Source organism: Lineus longissimus, chromosome 1, assembly GCF_910592395.1.
Source record: "Lineus longissimus chromosome 1, tnLinLong1.2, whole genome shotgun sequence".
Taxonomy (NCBI): domain Eukaryota; kingdom Metazoa; phylum Nemertea; class Pilidiophora; order Heteronemertea; family Lineidae; genus Lineus; species Lineus longissimus.
The window spans coordinates 13,374,487-13,390,119 of NC_088308.1; the positions used below are offsets into that span (position 1 = coordinate 13,374,487).

At 41.9% G+C, this 15,633-nt stretch overlaps 1 protein-coding gene across 1 annotated transcript in view; it reads right to left on the minus strand.

Moving 5' to 3' along the window:
• Positions 1-15,633, minus strand: part of LOC135482751 (voltage-dependent T-type calcium channel subunit alpha-1H-like) — a 603,345-nt gene that overhangs the window by 104,032 nt on the left and 483,680 nt on the right. The window contains exon 19 of the mRNA XM_064763135.1: positions 6,001-6,124. Coding sequence (XP_064619205.1) covers positions 6,001-6,124 — 124 coding nt within the window. The remainder of the gene's footprint in view (positions 1-6,000; positions 6,125-15,633) is intronic.

The following is a 15,633-nucleotide window of genomic DNA, read 5'->3' on the forward strand; positions in this document are numbered from 1 at the left end:
GGGGGGGGGGTGATAAAATAAAGTTAAATTTGAAAAAGTTCACCCTTCTTTACTAACGTTCACCTTGGTACTAGGTACAGTTTGGACACATGGCTTGCAATGCATACTTTACTTCCTTGCACATATGTTGCAGTGTATTGCATTCGTTCATGTACTGGTATCGGGTATGTAACTGCAATGTATGGTAAATAATGTAGGCCCAGTTCATGCAGCTCCTCACGGTTTTCCGTATCAGCATAGAGACTTAAGATGGATTCATACTCCGACGCACGACCATCGCCAGCGTCGAACGTAGCGTCCTGCGTCGGTCGCCTATGCCATCGCACGATTTTGTAGGCGTCGTATCGCGTGACTATGAATGCTCACGCGATTACGACGTAATCAATTCCCATTCCCCGTCTTTCCAGTTTGAACTAGGCGCCTTTTAAAATATGCATAGACATGAGTCCTTGGTCCCATGACCAGAAAAGTGATCATTCATTGGTACGACGCCGCGATCGGACGCAGAGAGTTCAAATTTGTTGAACTCTTTAATATCGCACGCCGACCAATTGCGCGTCCGGACGCCGATGGCCATCGCCGTCGCACGCGAAAGTATGAATCAACACCACGACGTCGGCGTCGAGATTTTGATCGTGCGTCGGTCGCCGGCGGTCGTGCGTCGGAGTATGAACTAGGCTTGAGAATGGCAGTTTTATTGTTTGTTAAAAATACCTCGCAATTCAAGCAGACTACGTCGTCGCTATTATTTGTGTACTCTGACCAGTGTCACTATCAAAGGTGTACGATATCATTGTTATTTTGACAAGAAACATGAGAAAACGTCAACTTCTTGTGAAGCGGTCCACCATATTTGTTCATCTAGCGTTCGGGTTTGTTTTGATTACGTCGATGATGTCATGGGTGTTTATAAATACAAAGAGGCTATTCTTATGACAAAGTTTTGTCTGGATTTCAAAGTCATTCTCCTGTAGTTTTATATTTATGTGTAATAGATAATTGTGAAGTATTACGATTATTTCATTCTGATGATTGGGAAGAATTTTTGCAACACCGTTTTGTGTATAAAATGTACTAGGCCTACTATGGCAAATTTAACGAGACAGAAAGCCAAAAACAGTAACACTCTCTATGTAAACAAGCTATGGGAGTCATTCTATACTTTGACTTTTCAAATATCAGTTGTCATGGCCAATTGTATAGCAAATCAAGAGAAAATACAGAGAAAACTCACCCTGGTTTTCTGTCAAAACGTCTACCGTGAGCGCATGAATCTGGGTTTCTCTACGTGTCTTTTATCGGCAATAATATTATCAGTGCAGTGCCCTAGTAAGCGCGCAACGCCTTTAGGTTGGGGAGACCCCCCAAACCCCCTGGTTGGGAACTTGCTATAGTTCCTTCCGCCAATTTTTTTGTTTTGATAGACAGTTTTCTCCGTGTATCTCTTTAGCAGTAACTCAACTCCATCATCATTAATAGCCGGCAAAGAAATGGAAAATGCCCCCCCCCCCCGAAAGGTGTCGGGACTAGATTCTAATGTAAAATGCAAGCTCTATTGAACTCACGCAACTGTCGACATGGAGAGCCCCCAGCCCCCCCCCCCGTCCTTCTGACATGTTTTAGCTAGTGCATTGGGAGAAAGGCCCCTCAACCCCCCTATTGGCCTCTCAATAAGTCCTTCTGAGCTGCTTACCCTGGGGCGCTTGAGTGAATGGAACCTCCAAACCTTCATGATGGTGCAGTCCTTTGACACGTTTAACCCAGAGCGAGGAAGAGGTACTCCTTCGATGGTACCCTAACTGCAACCCTCAACCATCATTACAATTCCTTTTCACTGGCATGATATTGGCAAGACTACCAAGAGGTCGTACTGGTGGCTTCCTTGAGACAATTGCTTGTGGTCGTACCTGGGCAACCAATTCAAGGGGACAGGGATCATGTTTTTCCCCCACCAACATGTTGCCGAATGGTTAATGCATAACAAATTGGTTGGAAAGGGTTTTTGCAGGCCAAGAGACTTGAAGACACTTGACTCTCGAGGAACACCAGACTGATGAACAAAGAACCTGAGGAACATAAAACCCTCTTCGTACCTGGGAGCATAAAAGCCTGCTAGCGAATATTGATTATTCTTTAGAAAAAAACAGAAGATCTGCAAAACCAATGGTACCCCATAAAAACATACATTCCTCCTTAAGGTGTCTTCGGATCCCACCACGGCCCGTGTGGAATTCGTTCAAAAGGTGTATTGAAATCTCAAAATAAAACTTTTTTTCTCGAAACGCCTGCCCGTCTTTTGCTTCATTATTTCGGGATTATATCCATTTTAAGCATATTTTGGATATTATCACTAAAGTATCAAAAATCAAAACACATATGTCGGGGGGGTAAACCCCCTGAAATTGAAGTGTGATTAAAAAACAGTGTGAATATTCATGTGGTTCTCTCTCGGAGCTCAGTATAGTCGAGTTGCTTCATTCGCACGTTTATCTCTTCTGGCGGCCATTTTAAGTCAAATTTAAGCCATTTGAAACAAATCCATGGACTTGAGAAACATTGTTTACATTGGATACGTCGTATGCACGTTAGCCATAGTAGCGCTTCGCAGAAAAGCCTTCGGCTTTTCTGCTGCGCGCTTATTAATAAGAATTAGACAAAATAACCCCTCAAAACGACATGTTGACATTGAGAATCAAAATATAGGGATATACCACTTTCTAACTGCTCGTTATGAAAATTGTTGGTTTGGAACTATGTTTTGAAGTGAAGGTATACACTCTATATACATTCGCAAAATGGCCATCACTTTATCAGCCTCGGCTGCAATGCCTTAGGGCAATGCTTTATGTGTAGCGCGTTCAGTACATTACAGAGACATGTAGGATAGAGGCTGTTACCCTTCCTTTTCACTGGCATGATATTGGCGAGACTGCCAAGAGTCCTTGAGACAATTGCTTGTGGTTGTACCTGGGAAACCAATTCAAGGGGTCAGGGATCAGGTTTTTTCCCCCACCAACATGTTGCCGAATGGTTAATGCATAACAAATTGGTTGGAAAGGGTTTTTTGCAGGCCAAAAGACTGGGAGACACTTGACTCTTGAGGAACACCAGACTGATGAACAAAGAACCTGAGGAACATAAAACCCTCTTCGTACCTGGGAGCATAAAAGCCTGCTAGCGAATATTGATTATTCTTTAGAAAAAAACAGAAGATCTGCAAAACCAATGGTACCCCATAAAAACATACATTCCTCCTTAAGGTGTCTTCGGATCCCACCACGGCCCGTGTGGAATTCGTTCAAAAGGTTTATTGAAATCTCAAAATAATTATTTTTTCTCGAAACGCCTGATCGTCTTTTGCTTCATTAATTTCGGGATTATATCCTTTTCAAGCATCTTTTGGATATTATTTCTAAAGTCTCAAAAATCAAAACACATATGTCGGGGGGTAAACCCCCCCGAAACCCCCCCCTGAAATTGAAGTTTGATTAAAAAATGGCCAGGGCCATTGTGCTCACCTCATGTGGAGGAAAGATGGATAAAGAGCATGGTATTGTGTCATGTAGTGTTAGGTTTGATGTAGGTCCAAGCAATTACAATTTCCCCAAAATGGCCAATTTACAGTACATTCGACCTCTGTGACCTTGAAAAGTAGGTCAAATCAAAGAAGACCCGGGTGACACATTGAATGGTTGTTAGAATTAGATGTACCTATGATATAAAATTGGTGCCAATCGGGCAAGTCATTACTAGGAATAATGACATTTTGAAGAATTTAGGATTTGGCCCCCTCCCTGGAGGCCAAACGGCAAATCAGATCGCACCAAACTTCGGTACCTGAGATCACCTGACCAAGGGGTACATGTGTACTTAATTTGTGATCAATAGTCATTGCAGTTAAGAAACGTGCCATAGTTACGGCCGGACGGCGAATTTACGCCATTTGACCTCTGTGACCTTGACAAGAAGGTCAAATTAAAAACCTGTGTGACATATACTGTATGGTGGTTAGATGTACCCATGATATCAAATTGGTGGCAATCGGGCAAGAAGTTAAGGAATAATCACATTTTTAACGTTTTTGGATTTTGCCCCCTGGTGGTCAAGTGGTGAATCATATTGGACCAAACTTCGGTCCCTGAGATCACCTGACTAAGGGGTAAATGTGTACCAAATTTGGTATCAATAGTCATTGCAGTTTAGAAACGTGCCATCGTTACATACTAACGGCCAATTTACACCATTTGACCTCTGTGACCTTGAAAAGGAGGTCAAATCAAAAACCCGGAGGATATATGATGCACCTTTGCTAGAAGTACCTACCATATTTTTTTCAAAATTTCCCGACTACTATTAAGGGAGATATTGCATATTTTCACTTTTAACGTTTGGCCCCCTGGTGGCCAAACCATGAAACGAATCGGACCGAAACTTGGTCTCCAAGGTGTCATTCCATAAGGGTACATGTGTACCAAGTTTCAACTCAATAGCTCTAACAGTTACGAAACGTGCCCTGCTAACGGACGACGGACGACGACGGACGACGACGACGACGACGACGACGAAGACGACGGACGATGGACGCCACGGTATGGGATAAGCTCACCTCTGCTAAGAGGTGAGCTAAAAACAGTGTGAATATTCATGAGGTTCTCTCTTGGAGCTTAGAATAGTCGAGTTGCTTCATTTGCGCATTTATCTCTTTTGGCGGCCATTTTAAGTCAAATTTAAGCAATTTGAATCGAATCCATGGACCTGAGAAACATTGTTTACATTGGATACGTATGCACGTTAACCAGAGTAGCGCTTTTCTGCTGCGCGCTTTTAATCCTATCGAAAAAAAAGTTCAAAATATTGGTATCCTAGCACCATTTCTGGCCCAGCTACAGCAAATTTAGATGAAAATGCAACTACTTTGCTGGAACTACTTTCGGCCAGCTCCAGTACAAACCATAAGCTCTGCTGGAAGCAAAATGTGCAAAATGGAAAGTGTGTTCTCAGCACTATACTACTATTACTGAAAAATCTGAAAAAAATCTGCTTGAAATTTCACTGATTTTTAGCACCTTTAATTGAGAAAACATCATCTCGCCATTCATTAAAACAAAGAGACCTGCACCATTTACAGGCCAAAAATATGTACTGATCATTGCAGTGATAATGACTGGGTTTTTTTCCCAATTAGTATGCGAGTGACAGGTCAATGAGGCTGATTATGATAAAGATAGCTAGATGTTACCCTATCGAGGCGAATTGTAATGTATGCCCTCGCTCTGTAGGCACCAGAGATGTTTCTGGTTGTCACTAAACTGGTTTTGAAGTAGTGGGGTGGAGAAGAAAGATGGCAGCCTTGCAGCCAAATTGGATTTCGTGTTGGGTCATAAATCGATCACTAGGACATCACACCACAGAAGTTTCAGGTCTGTCACTTACTTGGTTCTCAAATTATTTGGCGGAATGCAAAAAACAAAGATGGCGCCATCTTGCTTTTGGTTGGGCCCAAAATTGATAGGGAACCTCCCCTACACTGGTCATTACACCAAAGAAGTTTCAGGTCTGCAACTCAATCGGTTCGAGTTATGGGGTGGGAATGCGAAAAACCAAGATGACAGCCTGGCAGCCATCAGGAAACCTTAGATACACTTAGGCCTTTATGCCACAACAATTGCAATCCGCCAGATGAGCGGTTCTTGAGTTATTGAGCAGAAAAGAGTGCGGACACGGACGCGGAAACCAGTTGAGAACATAATACCCCCATCTCAACTTCGTTGAGTGGGGACATAATAATACTGCTGAACAGAGAACTTTTGTGCGCAGGATAGTTTTGAGAGTAGGTTATGCTCATAAAAAAATTATGTCGCAAAAATCTCTTTCTTTTCAACAATAATACCACGTCATTGTTGCCATGTTTCCACAGAGGCACTGGATTCTGCTCAACGCTCTATGTCAATCCTAGCTTAGTAGACTGTACTTATATCCTAGAATATGGAATGTACTTACTGCACTACTTGGTGGTATACTCGGGCGTTCCATTGCTAGAGTGATGCAGTTAAGAGCAATGAACAATAGAACGCAATAATCAAACCATTTCCTGGATATGAGGTGTTGGCATTTCTGTCGCAGGCTGAAATACGTAAAAAAAACATTATATGATACCAAGTAATACATCAATCGAGCAAGCAACTTCCACAGTGGGGGATATGCATTAAAGGTAGTTAACCTTTTGTTTGAAATTTGTAGCATTTTCTGCCCTCAGTATGATAAAGTTGAAGTTAAACCTTTCACTAAGAAGTATATACTATTAGAAGCACCAAGTATTTCCTCATTATCATTTACTCAAAAATGACTAAATTCTTCAATATAACTTCTTCAAACGAAGGCGAAAACAGTCAATTTAAAAATATGTTTATAGAGCAGCATGAATGAAGAACAACCTGGTGAAGAAGGGGATGCCTGAAAAACAACCAAAGTGAATCAATTCAATCTGAATTCCAATTTCATGAAGAGAAAAACATTTTTTCAGGAAATGAAATCATGGTGTAGAAACGAGCCTGCTTTACTTGTGGTGTTATAGGCTATAGTTCACTACTGCGAAAGAGAATTTTAGAATAATAGACTAACACAATGGAAATGCGAAAGCTATATCAAGCGTATCTGGACAAATACTGCTCTATTTGATCTTCAGTTATTGACTCACTTGGCTAAGTGATCTATTAAATCTGTGCAGGCTATTTTTTGTAGACCCTCATTTCTCAGCGATGGCATAACACATCTTCGTGCAAGAGGCGTCAATGCGTTTGTGGTGATGTCTAGTTGTGTCTCGTTTAATCAGAAATGAAATTCATTGTCCACAAATATGCACTTGTGAAAATCGAAACTAGGAGCAGGGTGTATGGCAAGCGGAGTGTCCAGTAATTAAAAAAACCTAGATTTATTCAAAAAACCTGGTTTTTTACCTAATAAACTAAGTTTATTTGGAAAAAATATAGGTTTTTTTAAAACAACCTTGTTTATTAGCTAATAAACCGAGTTTCTTTAATAAAACCAAGTTTTTTACCCAATAAACCTTGCTTCTATCCACAAATGTCAAGTTTAACAAATAAACTTGGTTTTATTCCCTAAAATGTAAGTTTTTCATCCAGTGGTAATAAACTTAGTTTTATAGCAAAGAATTTTGGTTTATTAACAATAACTGGACAAATGGCTAATAAACCTACCTTTTTACGTAAAAAACTTGGTTTTATACAAAACAACTTAGTTTTTTTCAATAAAACCTGGTTTTATTGTAAAAATGTAGGTTGTTTTGAATAACTGGACAAACGGTGTGCAAAAACCTACTTTCTATCGAGAAACTTGTATTTTCTACCTCGCCCCATGTACACAAATCCGCGATGTTATCGGGACGAGAATGGGCAACCTCGGCACCATGTGGTACTAATGCTGCACTGCACTGCACCCTGTAAGCTAGTTAGTGAGACCCTAACCTCATCCCAGATAACTCAATGTAGGTAGGATCGAGGTTTAAAAATGTAAGTTTTCTAATAAACCAGGTTTTTTGTTTTAAAAATAGGTTTATTAGTAATAAACTTAGTTTTTTTAAATAAACTAGGTTGTTTTGGTAATAAACCTTTTTTTTATTGAATAAATGGACATTTCTGAACAAAAACTTATATTTTATACGATTATGTGGTAAAAAAACAAGTTTTTTAGGTAATAAACCTGGTTTTTTAGCATAAAATGTTAGTTTCTGTTAAAAAACCTACTTTATTAGGAAAGAAAGTAAAAAAACTTGGTTTTATTAAAGGAACTCGGTTTATTAGCTAATAAACAAGGTTGTTTTAAAAAAACATATATTTTTTCCAAATAAACATAGTTTATTAGGTAAAAAAACAGGTTTTTTTGAATAAATCTAGGTTTTTTTAATTACTGGACACTCCGCTTGCCATAAGGGTGCAGTTGGGTACAATGCTCATGTACATGCCTAATACAAAGAGATAATAAAATAGCCATCCAAACGAGCATGACATTTTGTGGTGCGGATTCACTGAATGTGGTAAGTTATGCTTTGGATGTATACGCGCAGAGAGGTGTCAACAATGTGCATGTCTATAAATAGCATGGACATTTATAATATATCGCGCTCGTTGCATTGTTCATAGGGTATTGTGTTGTGGATCAAAGTCAGGCGGTGGTGATTTCTGAGGTCTCTAATACTGTTCTCTGAACTTTCTTAGCATTAGTTGGCATTGTTGTGTTTTGAGGACAGATTGCTGGCATTTGTGGTCAGCTGGGTACTAATCTCAACAGCTTCTTCAGGTCTTTTCAGCATCAGGGATTGCATTTGGACAGTGTCCTGTGATTACCATAGTGGTGGCAGACGACAACAACACATGGAGTAGTAACATAACTGTTTTGTCTGTTTGGCTTTCTAAGTAGCAAGCATAGATTTTAAAATCTATGCTTTTTAGCAGCAAGAGACACTAACAATCTAAACTGACGGAGACTATTTCACCTCTACGTCCATTATAGTAGTGATGCTTCTGTTACCGCACTCTAGGGTGATGTATTCTCAGGTCTCATTAGGCAGGTTTTTTTGTATTCATGCGCGGCCAACCCGTAGTTCCTAATAAACTTTGAATTTGTCAGTTTTCGGGTCAATTGGTCATACAGGACAATCTGTTATAGGAAAGGGGTCATCCAGCCTATTTTTGTAAATGGGAAGCTTTTGCAATTTGGCGGATATCAAGATATTTGAATAATTTCCTGGAAAAAATGGCGTTGTGACACATCGAAATCATGGTGTGCTGGTGCCAGATCCCAGGAATGAAGTTGGGTTTGGAGTTGCCATTTTTAGGTTTTCTGCAAATTTTCCTCAATTTAGAAAAACTAGATGGTTGACCCCCTGTTTTTTTACTTAATTTTACTGGCCAATAGTTAATCTTTGCTAAAAAAACAGTGTCATCTGATATTATTCCCAAATGGGTTTTTTGTGACCTTTAACCTCCGACCTTGACCATCGATGATTTCAAAGTGAAAATGGTAAGTGCAGTTCTGAAGCTGGTAAAGTTGTCACATTTTCTCTTTATACATGAATGTCCACATATCAAAAGTGCATCAGTGACATAGTTGAGACATTTATCTTTCCAACGATATGCAGTTCTATGAATATAATGTATTTCATGTCCCTAAAATCACACTTTATAAAGATGGTCTGGTGTCAGAAATTGACCAGGCCCGTTAATACAGGATATTCCAAAAAAAATCCCTAACGAGACCTCAGTCTGTGAAATATATTTTTGCCCTGGTAGGAGATTGAAGTCCTATATGCTGTTTCATGACATTTGAAAATTCAAAGAATTTGTAGCCGGAGTTTTGAATGATGATGGTTATCGACAGTGGGGGAGACCTAACCATGTTCGACAAGCAGCCATGTCAACCGAGGAAATTCTGCTCAAGGCAACATTGGAAAAAGACAACAACCACAACAAACTCAAATCTCTTTGCAAAACACTAAGGCCCGTATGCACCAGAGAGGATAATCCGCAGATCAAGCGTTGATCCAGATCAAACTCAGGATCAAATCATTTTTGGTATGCACATGAAGGGATCAACATGAGTTTCAGGCTCATTTTGATTCAAAAGTCAAACCTGCTCTCAGTGCGGCTCAACATAAGGTTCAAGTGTATTCCACACAGGGTACAATACCATCATGGCGGATCTGGTTGACTTGTATGATGCCATAGAGAAATTAGATGAAGCGTCTTCCCCGACGTATTCGAGACCGGCAGAATCCATTTGATGAGTACCGAGATGAAGAATTCCGGCAGAGGTTTTGATTTCGTATAAAGGACAGTGTAATGAGATTTTTGGAACAAATCCTGGTAGAACTTGAGAACCCTACAGACAGGAATCATGCAATACCAGCGTACTTGCAGTTCCTGGTGGCATTGCGTTTCTTCGCATCCGGCAAGTACCAACGAGATGAAGGAGACAATGTTGGTATCCACCAGTCCTCGGTACGCCGTATAGTCAACTGAGTAGCAGTTGCCATTGCCAACTTACGTCCACGATTCATTCAGTTTCCAGACGAAGATACTGGCCGCTGTTTCCGTCGCAAGTTTTATGAAGTTGCAGAATTTTCTGGTGTCATTGGGTTAATTGACTGTGTGCACGTGGTAATCTCTTGTCCACCTAAAATTGATGGCGAACTTTACAGGAACAGAAAACGTACTTTTTCAATTAACGTTCAAGGAATTTGTGGGCCAAACATGGAATTTACAAATATCGTTGCACGTTGGCCCGGTTCTACTCATGATAGCAGAATTTTCAATAACAGCACAGTGTTGATGAGGCAAGCAGAAGATACAACCATTCCCAAACTCATACGCGATCTGCCATTGAGAGGGTGTTTGGAGTGTGGAAAAAGCAATGTCCTTGCTTGAGAAATGAGCTTCAGGTTAAGCTTGACAGGGGCCTGGTCATAATTATTGCAACAGCAGTTCTGCATAATTATGTAAGACAGCAACGGGAGGCAGACGACTTTGAAAACAATGACGTGGAGGAAAATGAAGATGAAGATGATCCACCACCCCAACCAGATCGCCTCGGCCTTGCATTTTGAAGAGCCTTCATTCAGCAACATTTCGCACAAATAAATTAAACAATGGAGATGTGAGTATACTACAAAAATTTTGATAAATCTTTCAGAATTTGTAACATCTCTGAAATGAAATGAATTTCCAAATAAAACTGTTTTCAAAAATATTTACCAACTTGGTACAAAAAATGGTAATATCCTGTTTCCAAGTTAATGTGCAGGTCACAATTGACATATCACTTGCAAGGTGTGCGCAAGAACATCAGCTGTGCACCAGTTTTGTGCATCATGGTATTGGGACCCACTGGCTGCGCACAGCCTGTGCGATGAGCTCGGTATGTCAACTGTGACCCGCACTGTAAATAAAAGTAGTTTCCAACCAAAAACAACTAAAAGCCTTTTAAGCTCCTACCTTCATGATACTGTGATATTTGGTAGGAACCGTATCCATTGACTAGATAGCAGCACCTGCCTCCTAATGGAATTCGCCATTAGTGAGATGGTGCTGCTGTCTAGTCAATGGCACCAGCTTCTACCAAATATCACAGTATTCATTTGAAAACACTGACTGACTGAGGCCATTAAAATACATACTGTAAAATCACTTATATTTACTTGCTGGGGCCTGCTCTTGGAACCGTTGCCTCAACCGGAGTCGTACTACGTTTGCTGAGGCCTGCTCTAACAACAAATGCCCCTGGCGATTTGCAGACACTCGGAACCATTGCCTCAACTGGAGTCGTATTACGTTTATCAACATCGCGGATAGAACTTGCCGACTTCATTGTTGTAGATTATGTTGCAGCATGTCCTGTTGCAGCAGAGTAGGATTTACAGATTTCAGCTCCTGTTGCGGTACCTAAGCCAAAACTAGGAGACAGTAAGCTTGGTGATGTAGGCAAGTCAGGCTGTTCATCGAATGAGTCCATCTCGGCATCATCGTCGTACGGTTTTTCAAAGGCTTTACCTGCGAAGGGATTATGGTCGAAACACGTTCGGTGAAACTATCAACTGTTGGAGGTTGTTTTCCACCACCCGTAGCCATCCGTTCACGTTTCTCTTCGGCTATATCTTTCTTAGCTCTCATTTTGGTATTTTTCCAAAGTGTTTTCAACTGTTCCTTGTCACGTCTGCAGACATTTTGCTCAGAATTGAACTTGGTGGTAATACTATCCCAAGCCAATTCCTCTTCCTTGAAACTATCGAATCATGTTTCTTATTCTCTAAAATACCTTTCCGCACTGTTCATAGTTTAAAACCTACTTTGAAACGGGATTAAGACAAACACCTAGTGTTACGCTAACACCAAGCATGATTTCATTCTTGGTATAATGAATGGTTTTAGTGTAAGATGTGGTGTTAAACCACATCTTAAAACTGACTTTGAAAGCACCCACTGTATAGTATATGTCAAATAGAACTCACAACCACAGCACAATAAGAAAACAGGACGCAGCCTGTTTTGACGTCACTTGATATGGTCCATTCAGGAGATGGGCAGATTGTCCAAGGGACAGTAATCGTTAAATTGGCCCAGACCTAGGCTTGGTACGTTCATCCTCTAGGAATCTCGGGCGGGCCATTGGTTTTAAGGTGATTTAAGGAATTATGCGACGAATCTATTGCGTACTGGAAAGTTAGTTGATGATACCGGTTGGTCAGTCTGAAGGGGGGACGTTTGATACCCCTATACCCATGTTTCCACATGGGTATAGGGGTATTCACTGGTGCACATGAAAACTAGTTCGGAACCTCCCAATCGGATTTATTGGGGCTTCGGCTCGGTGTGCATTGAGTTCAGGCCAGTCACGCTTGCGAGCGTGTTTCATAGTTTCTTCATAGTCAACTAAATTCTAAGACAAAGGCAAGGCAGGTCTCTAGCCCTCAATTGGAAATAAGGGCATACACTCTATACAATATAATAAGTCTTGTTGTGGCATGGTTGTAACAGAGTATGTAATATGCTGAGCTTGGACGCTCAGACCATGTGTGTCGAATGTTAGGACCTGATTATCTAACCAGGGTCGGCAATCCTATTGAAACAGGCGTTCCGAATGAAGCGAGAACATTTTTGTTTGGGAACACACCAGTGGCAAAATCTTAGTAGAATTCATCACAGAGATGGCAAAAATATTGCTCAGAGAGAGTCACTCCCTGAAAGGGAGGGAATTCCTACTGTTTGAGGGAGTTGCCCGAGGACTTAGACATTGCGGATATGGCGAGCCCGTCAAGGAAGTACCCCCTGGCGTCATACTCCATGGAGGACATCAACAGTGAAGTCAGGAGGTTATGGGTCACAAGATGAAGGTAGGTAAAGAATATATCAATGATAGGGGATATGCCTCCAGCTCATGGCCAAATTTGGGCCGTATTTGTCGTTGGTTCGCATCAATGCATAAGGTCGATGTCAGGAAGTATGCTGTTCAGGAGGGAAGCTATGTCGATTGGGGATAATGCATGAAAGTATAGGTCGGAACAAGGATTGCCTTTTCCGCCTTTTCGATGAGCAGGCATTACCGTTGCGTCTGCCACATAGTGCGTCCAGCTGGACTGGTAGGGGAATCTTGCTACTTCATAACAACACTCACAGTGAGATGTATACAGACCCAAAGCTCTGCTTATTGGCGGCATATTGAAGGGAACGCAATTGCCGGGTGTTGGGGCTCATTAGGTTGGTGAATTACGTCATTTATTGGTGGTTTGGTTAAAATCTACCTGTATTTTCTTTCTGATGTAAGTTGCCATATTTTACTGCCCGGTGCTGTTGGACCTGGCAAGGCTGGAGGATAACATTGGCAACCGAAGGGGAGTTATTCACGCGATGGTCCTATAGGCAAATGATAAAGGGGGCCCGGACGCAGCCCAGCCCCTTAGGACCAAGGACCCAGTGGCGGGAACATCAGGGGCAGCAAAGGCCCCAGCGTGGGGAGCGTCAGCGATGGCCAAGGACCAAGCAGCGGCGATGATCAAGAGCCCAACTAGCAAGTTCGTACCAAGAGGCACCAAAAGGTTAATTTAAAATTAATTACATCCTTTCAACCAAGGGGTTGTAGGCACCTTCGGCAGCCCAGATAGAAGGGGTGTCATCAGAGGTGCTTCAGGAATGGTGGTTCACCAAGCGCATAGTCTGAAAGGGAATTTCACGCACTGACGATTCAGCATATTTTTACATTTTCTCGGACAGTGGCCATGGCAAGGGACCATCTCGTTTCCTATTTAATAAGTCTAGCGCAGATCAGGTGCGATATTCGGCCAGCTGAACATGTGGACAATTAATTGGGTTCCATTCAGTAAATTGCGTATGACTTGATGATGCTTTGATACCTACTGAGGTGCAGGAAGGGAATTGTATTTGTCACAATAAATAAACTTTACTATCGGTTGCCTGAGGGGCGCTGCAGTTGTCACTTAAAGCAATTAGCGCAGGCACGGCCAGGGCTCCACAGGGAGTATGAGTAAGAAGTGAACTAAGCAGCTCAGGCTCACAGAAACACCGTGGGGGAGTTCCAGTTATTGAATTTTCGACCCTCATAAAGAGGACCAAGCTAGGTGTTTGCTTGTTCCACAGGAAGTTACACTTCCCTGAGAAGATGATGATAGCTTATACGGGTAAAGGTTTGCTGTAGAGTTTTCTTATCAGGGGAACTCACTGTATCTTATTCCGCCTTATCAGCAGCCAGGGACCTCCACGGAAGCGTCGGAAATAGATCATGGTAGATTGCAAGCTCTGGAGTAGGAGATCAAGAAGCTTAGGGTGGCGAAGGATGATGGCGCCGGGAACGTAGAGCTCGCACTGACACAGGTTAGGATGCTTGCTGCAAGATCTTCTTTGACTAACGCCGTGTTGATCGTGGGTATGAAGATGCTATATGATGCTGTAACATTCAGTCAATTTGTTAACGTGTGCTTCCCAGCTCATGGTCGATGTGAATTTGACTCCTTGGTAGGTGAAATCTTTGACGGCTACGTACTTCTAATAAAGTTTTAAGCCATTTTCTCTTTAAAAGCGTACTATCTACATGCTCATAACTTTTTCCGAGACATAATCCGGGAGGAACGCATTCAAAGCCAAATGGACCTATCCTAGCCTGTCAAACCATGAAATTGTCATTGTACGTTATGCATGATGATTTCAGAGTTCCGGGGGGTCTGAAGTTAGGGGATGATTTTTGACAGCTTTTAACCGCGAGTCAGCTTTTTCACCACGACGGGTTGAAGGGAGCCTCAGAACCACACAAGTAAGCCAATTGGACTGAAATTTCATAATTTTCTTCATTTTAAACACACCTTATTCTCAATCAAAGAAAAATTATGTCTTCAATGGAAAATACCATTCAACTGGTATGGTGAGACCACGCATTGATCTCAAACTTAACTATACAGGTGCGTGACCTGATCACGCCCAAAAGGAATCCTACGAAATGGTGGTCAGGGCTTGTCGAGAAAATGATGCAAGTGGAGCCTTACATGGGCTGGTGATTAAGCTGATTGGGTCTGATACGGCCAAAAAGGCCCACTCAGCCACTGATGCATGGAAAAAGGTTCTAAAGACATCTAAGCCGAAGCAGGTGGAGAAAGATCACGGGGAGCAGAATTCGGGGAACTCAAATTCAAAGCTTTTGAATCAGCTGATTTCCGAGATTTTTGCCAGGTGGGCATCCAGGTATTACACACCGACTCGAGGAATGGGTAGAGGGGCATTTAGGCATGGGTCGGCCACCCCTTCCTCTTTCAGGCCGTGTTTTGTATGCAACACCTCCGATCACTCAAACTGCCCACTGAGCGATGGGAAAAGTTAAGATGGGAAGCAGACATAATAATTTGTGTTGGATATTCAATATGATCTTCGTTCGATGCTGCCCGTGTCCTTTCTTTGCCATAGATTGAGTTTGCGGGTGATAGGGGGAAATTTTGGTAAACAATTAGGCAACCTTATCTAGCATTAGCGGTTATGAACACAGGCAGGTTCTCTTCTCTCCTATTCCAGGGGCTCCTCAGTGGCCCTTTAGTGGACTTGTCCACCAGGGTGTGGGCAT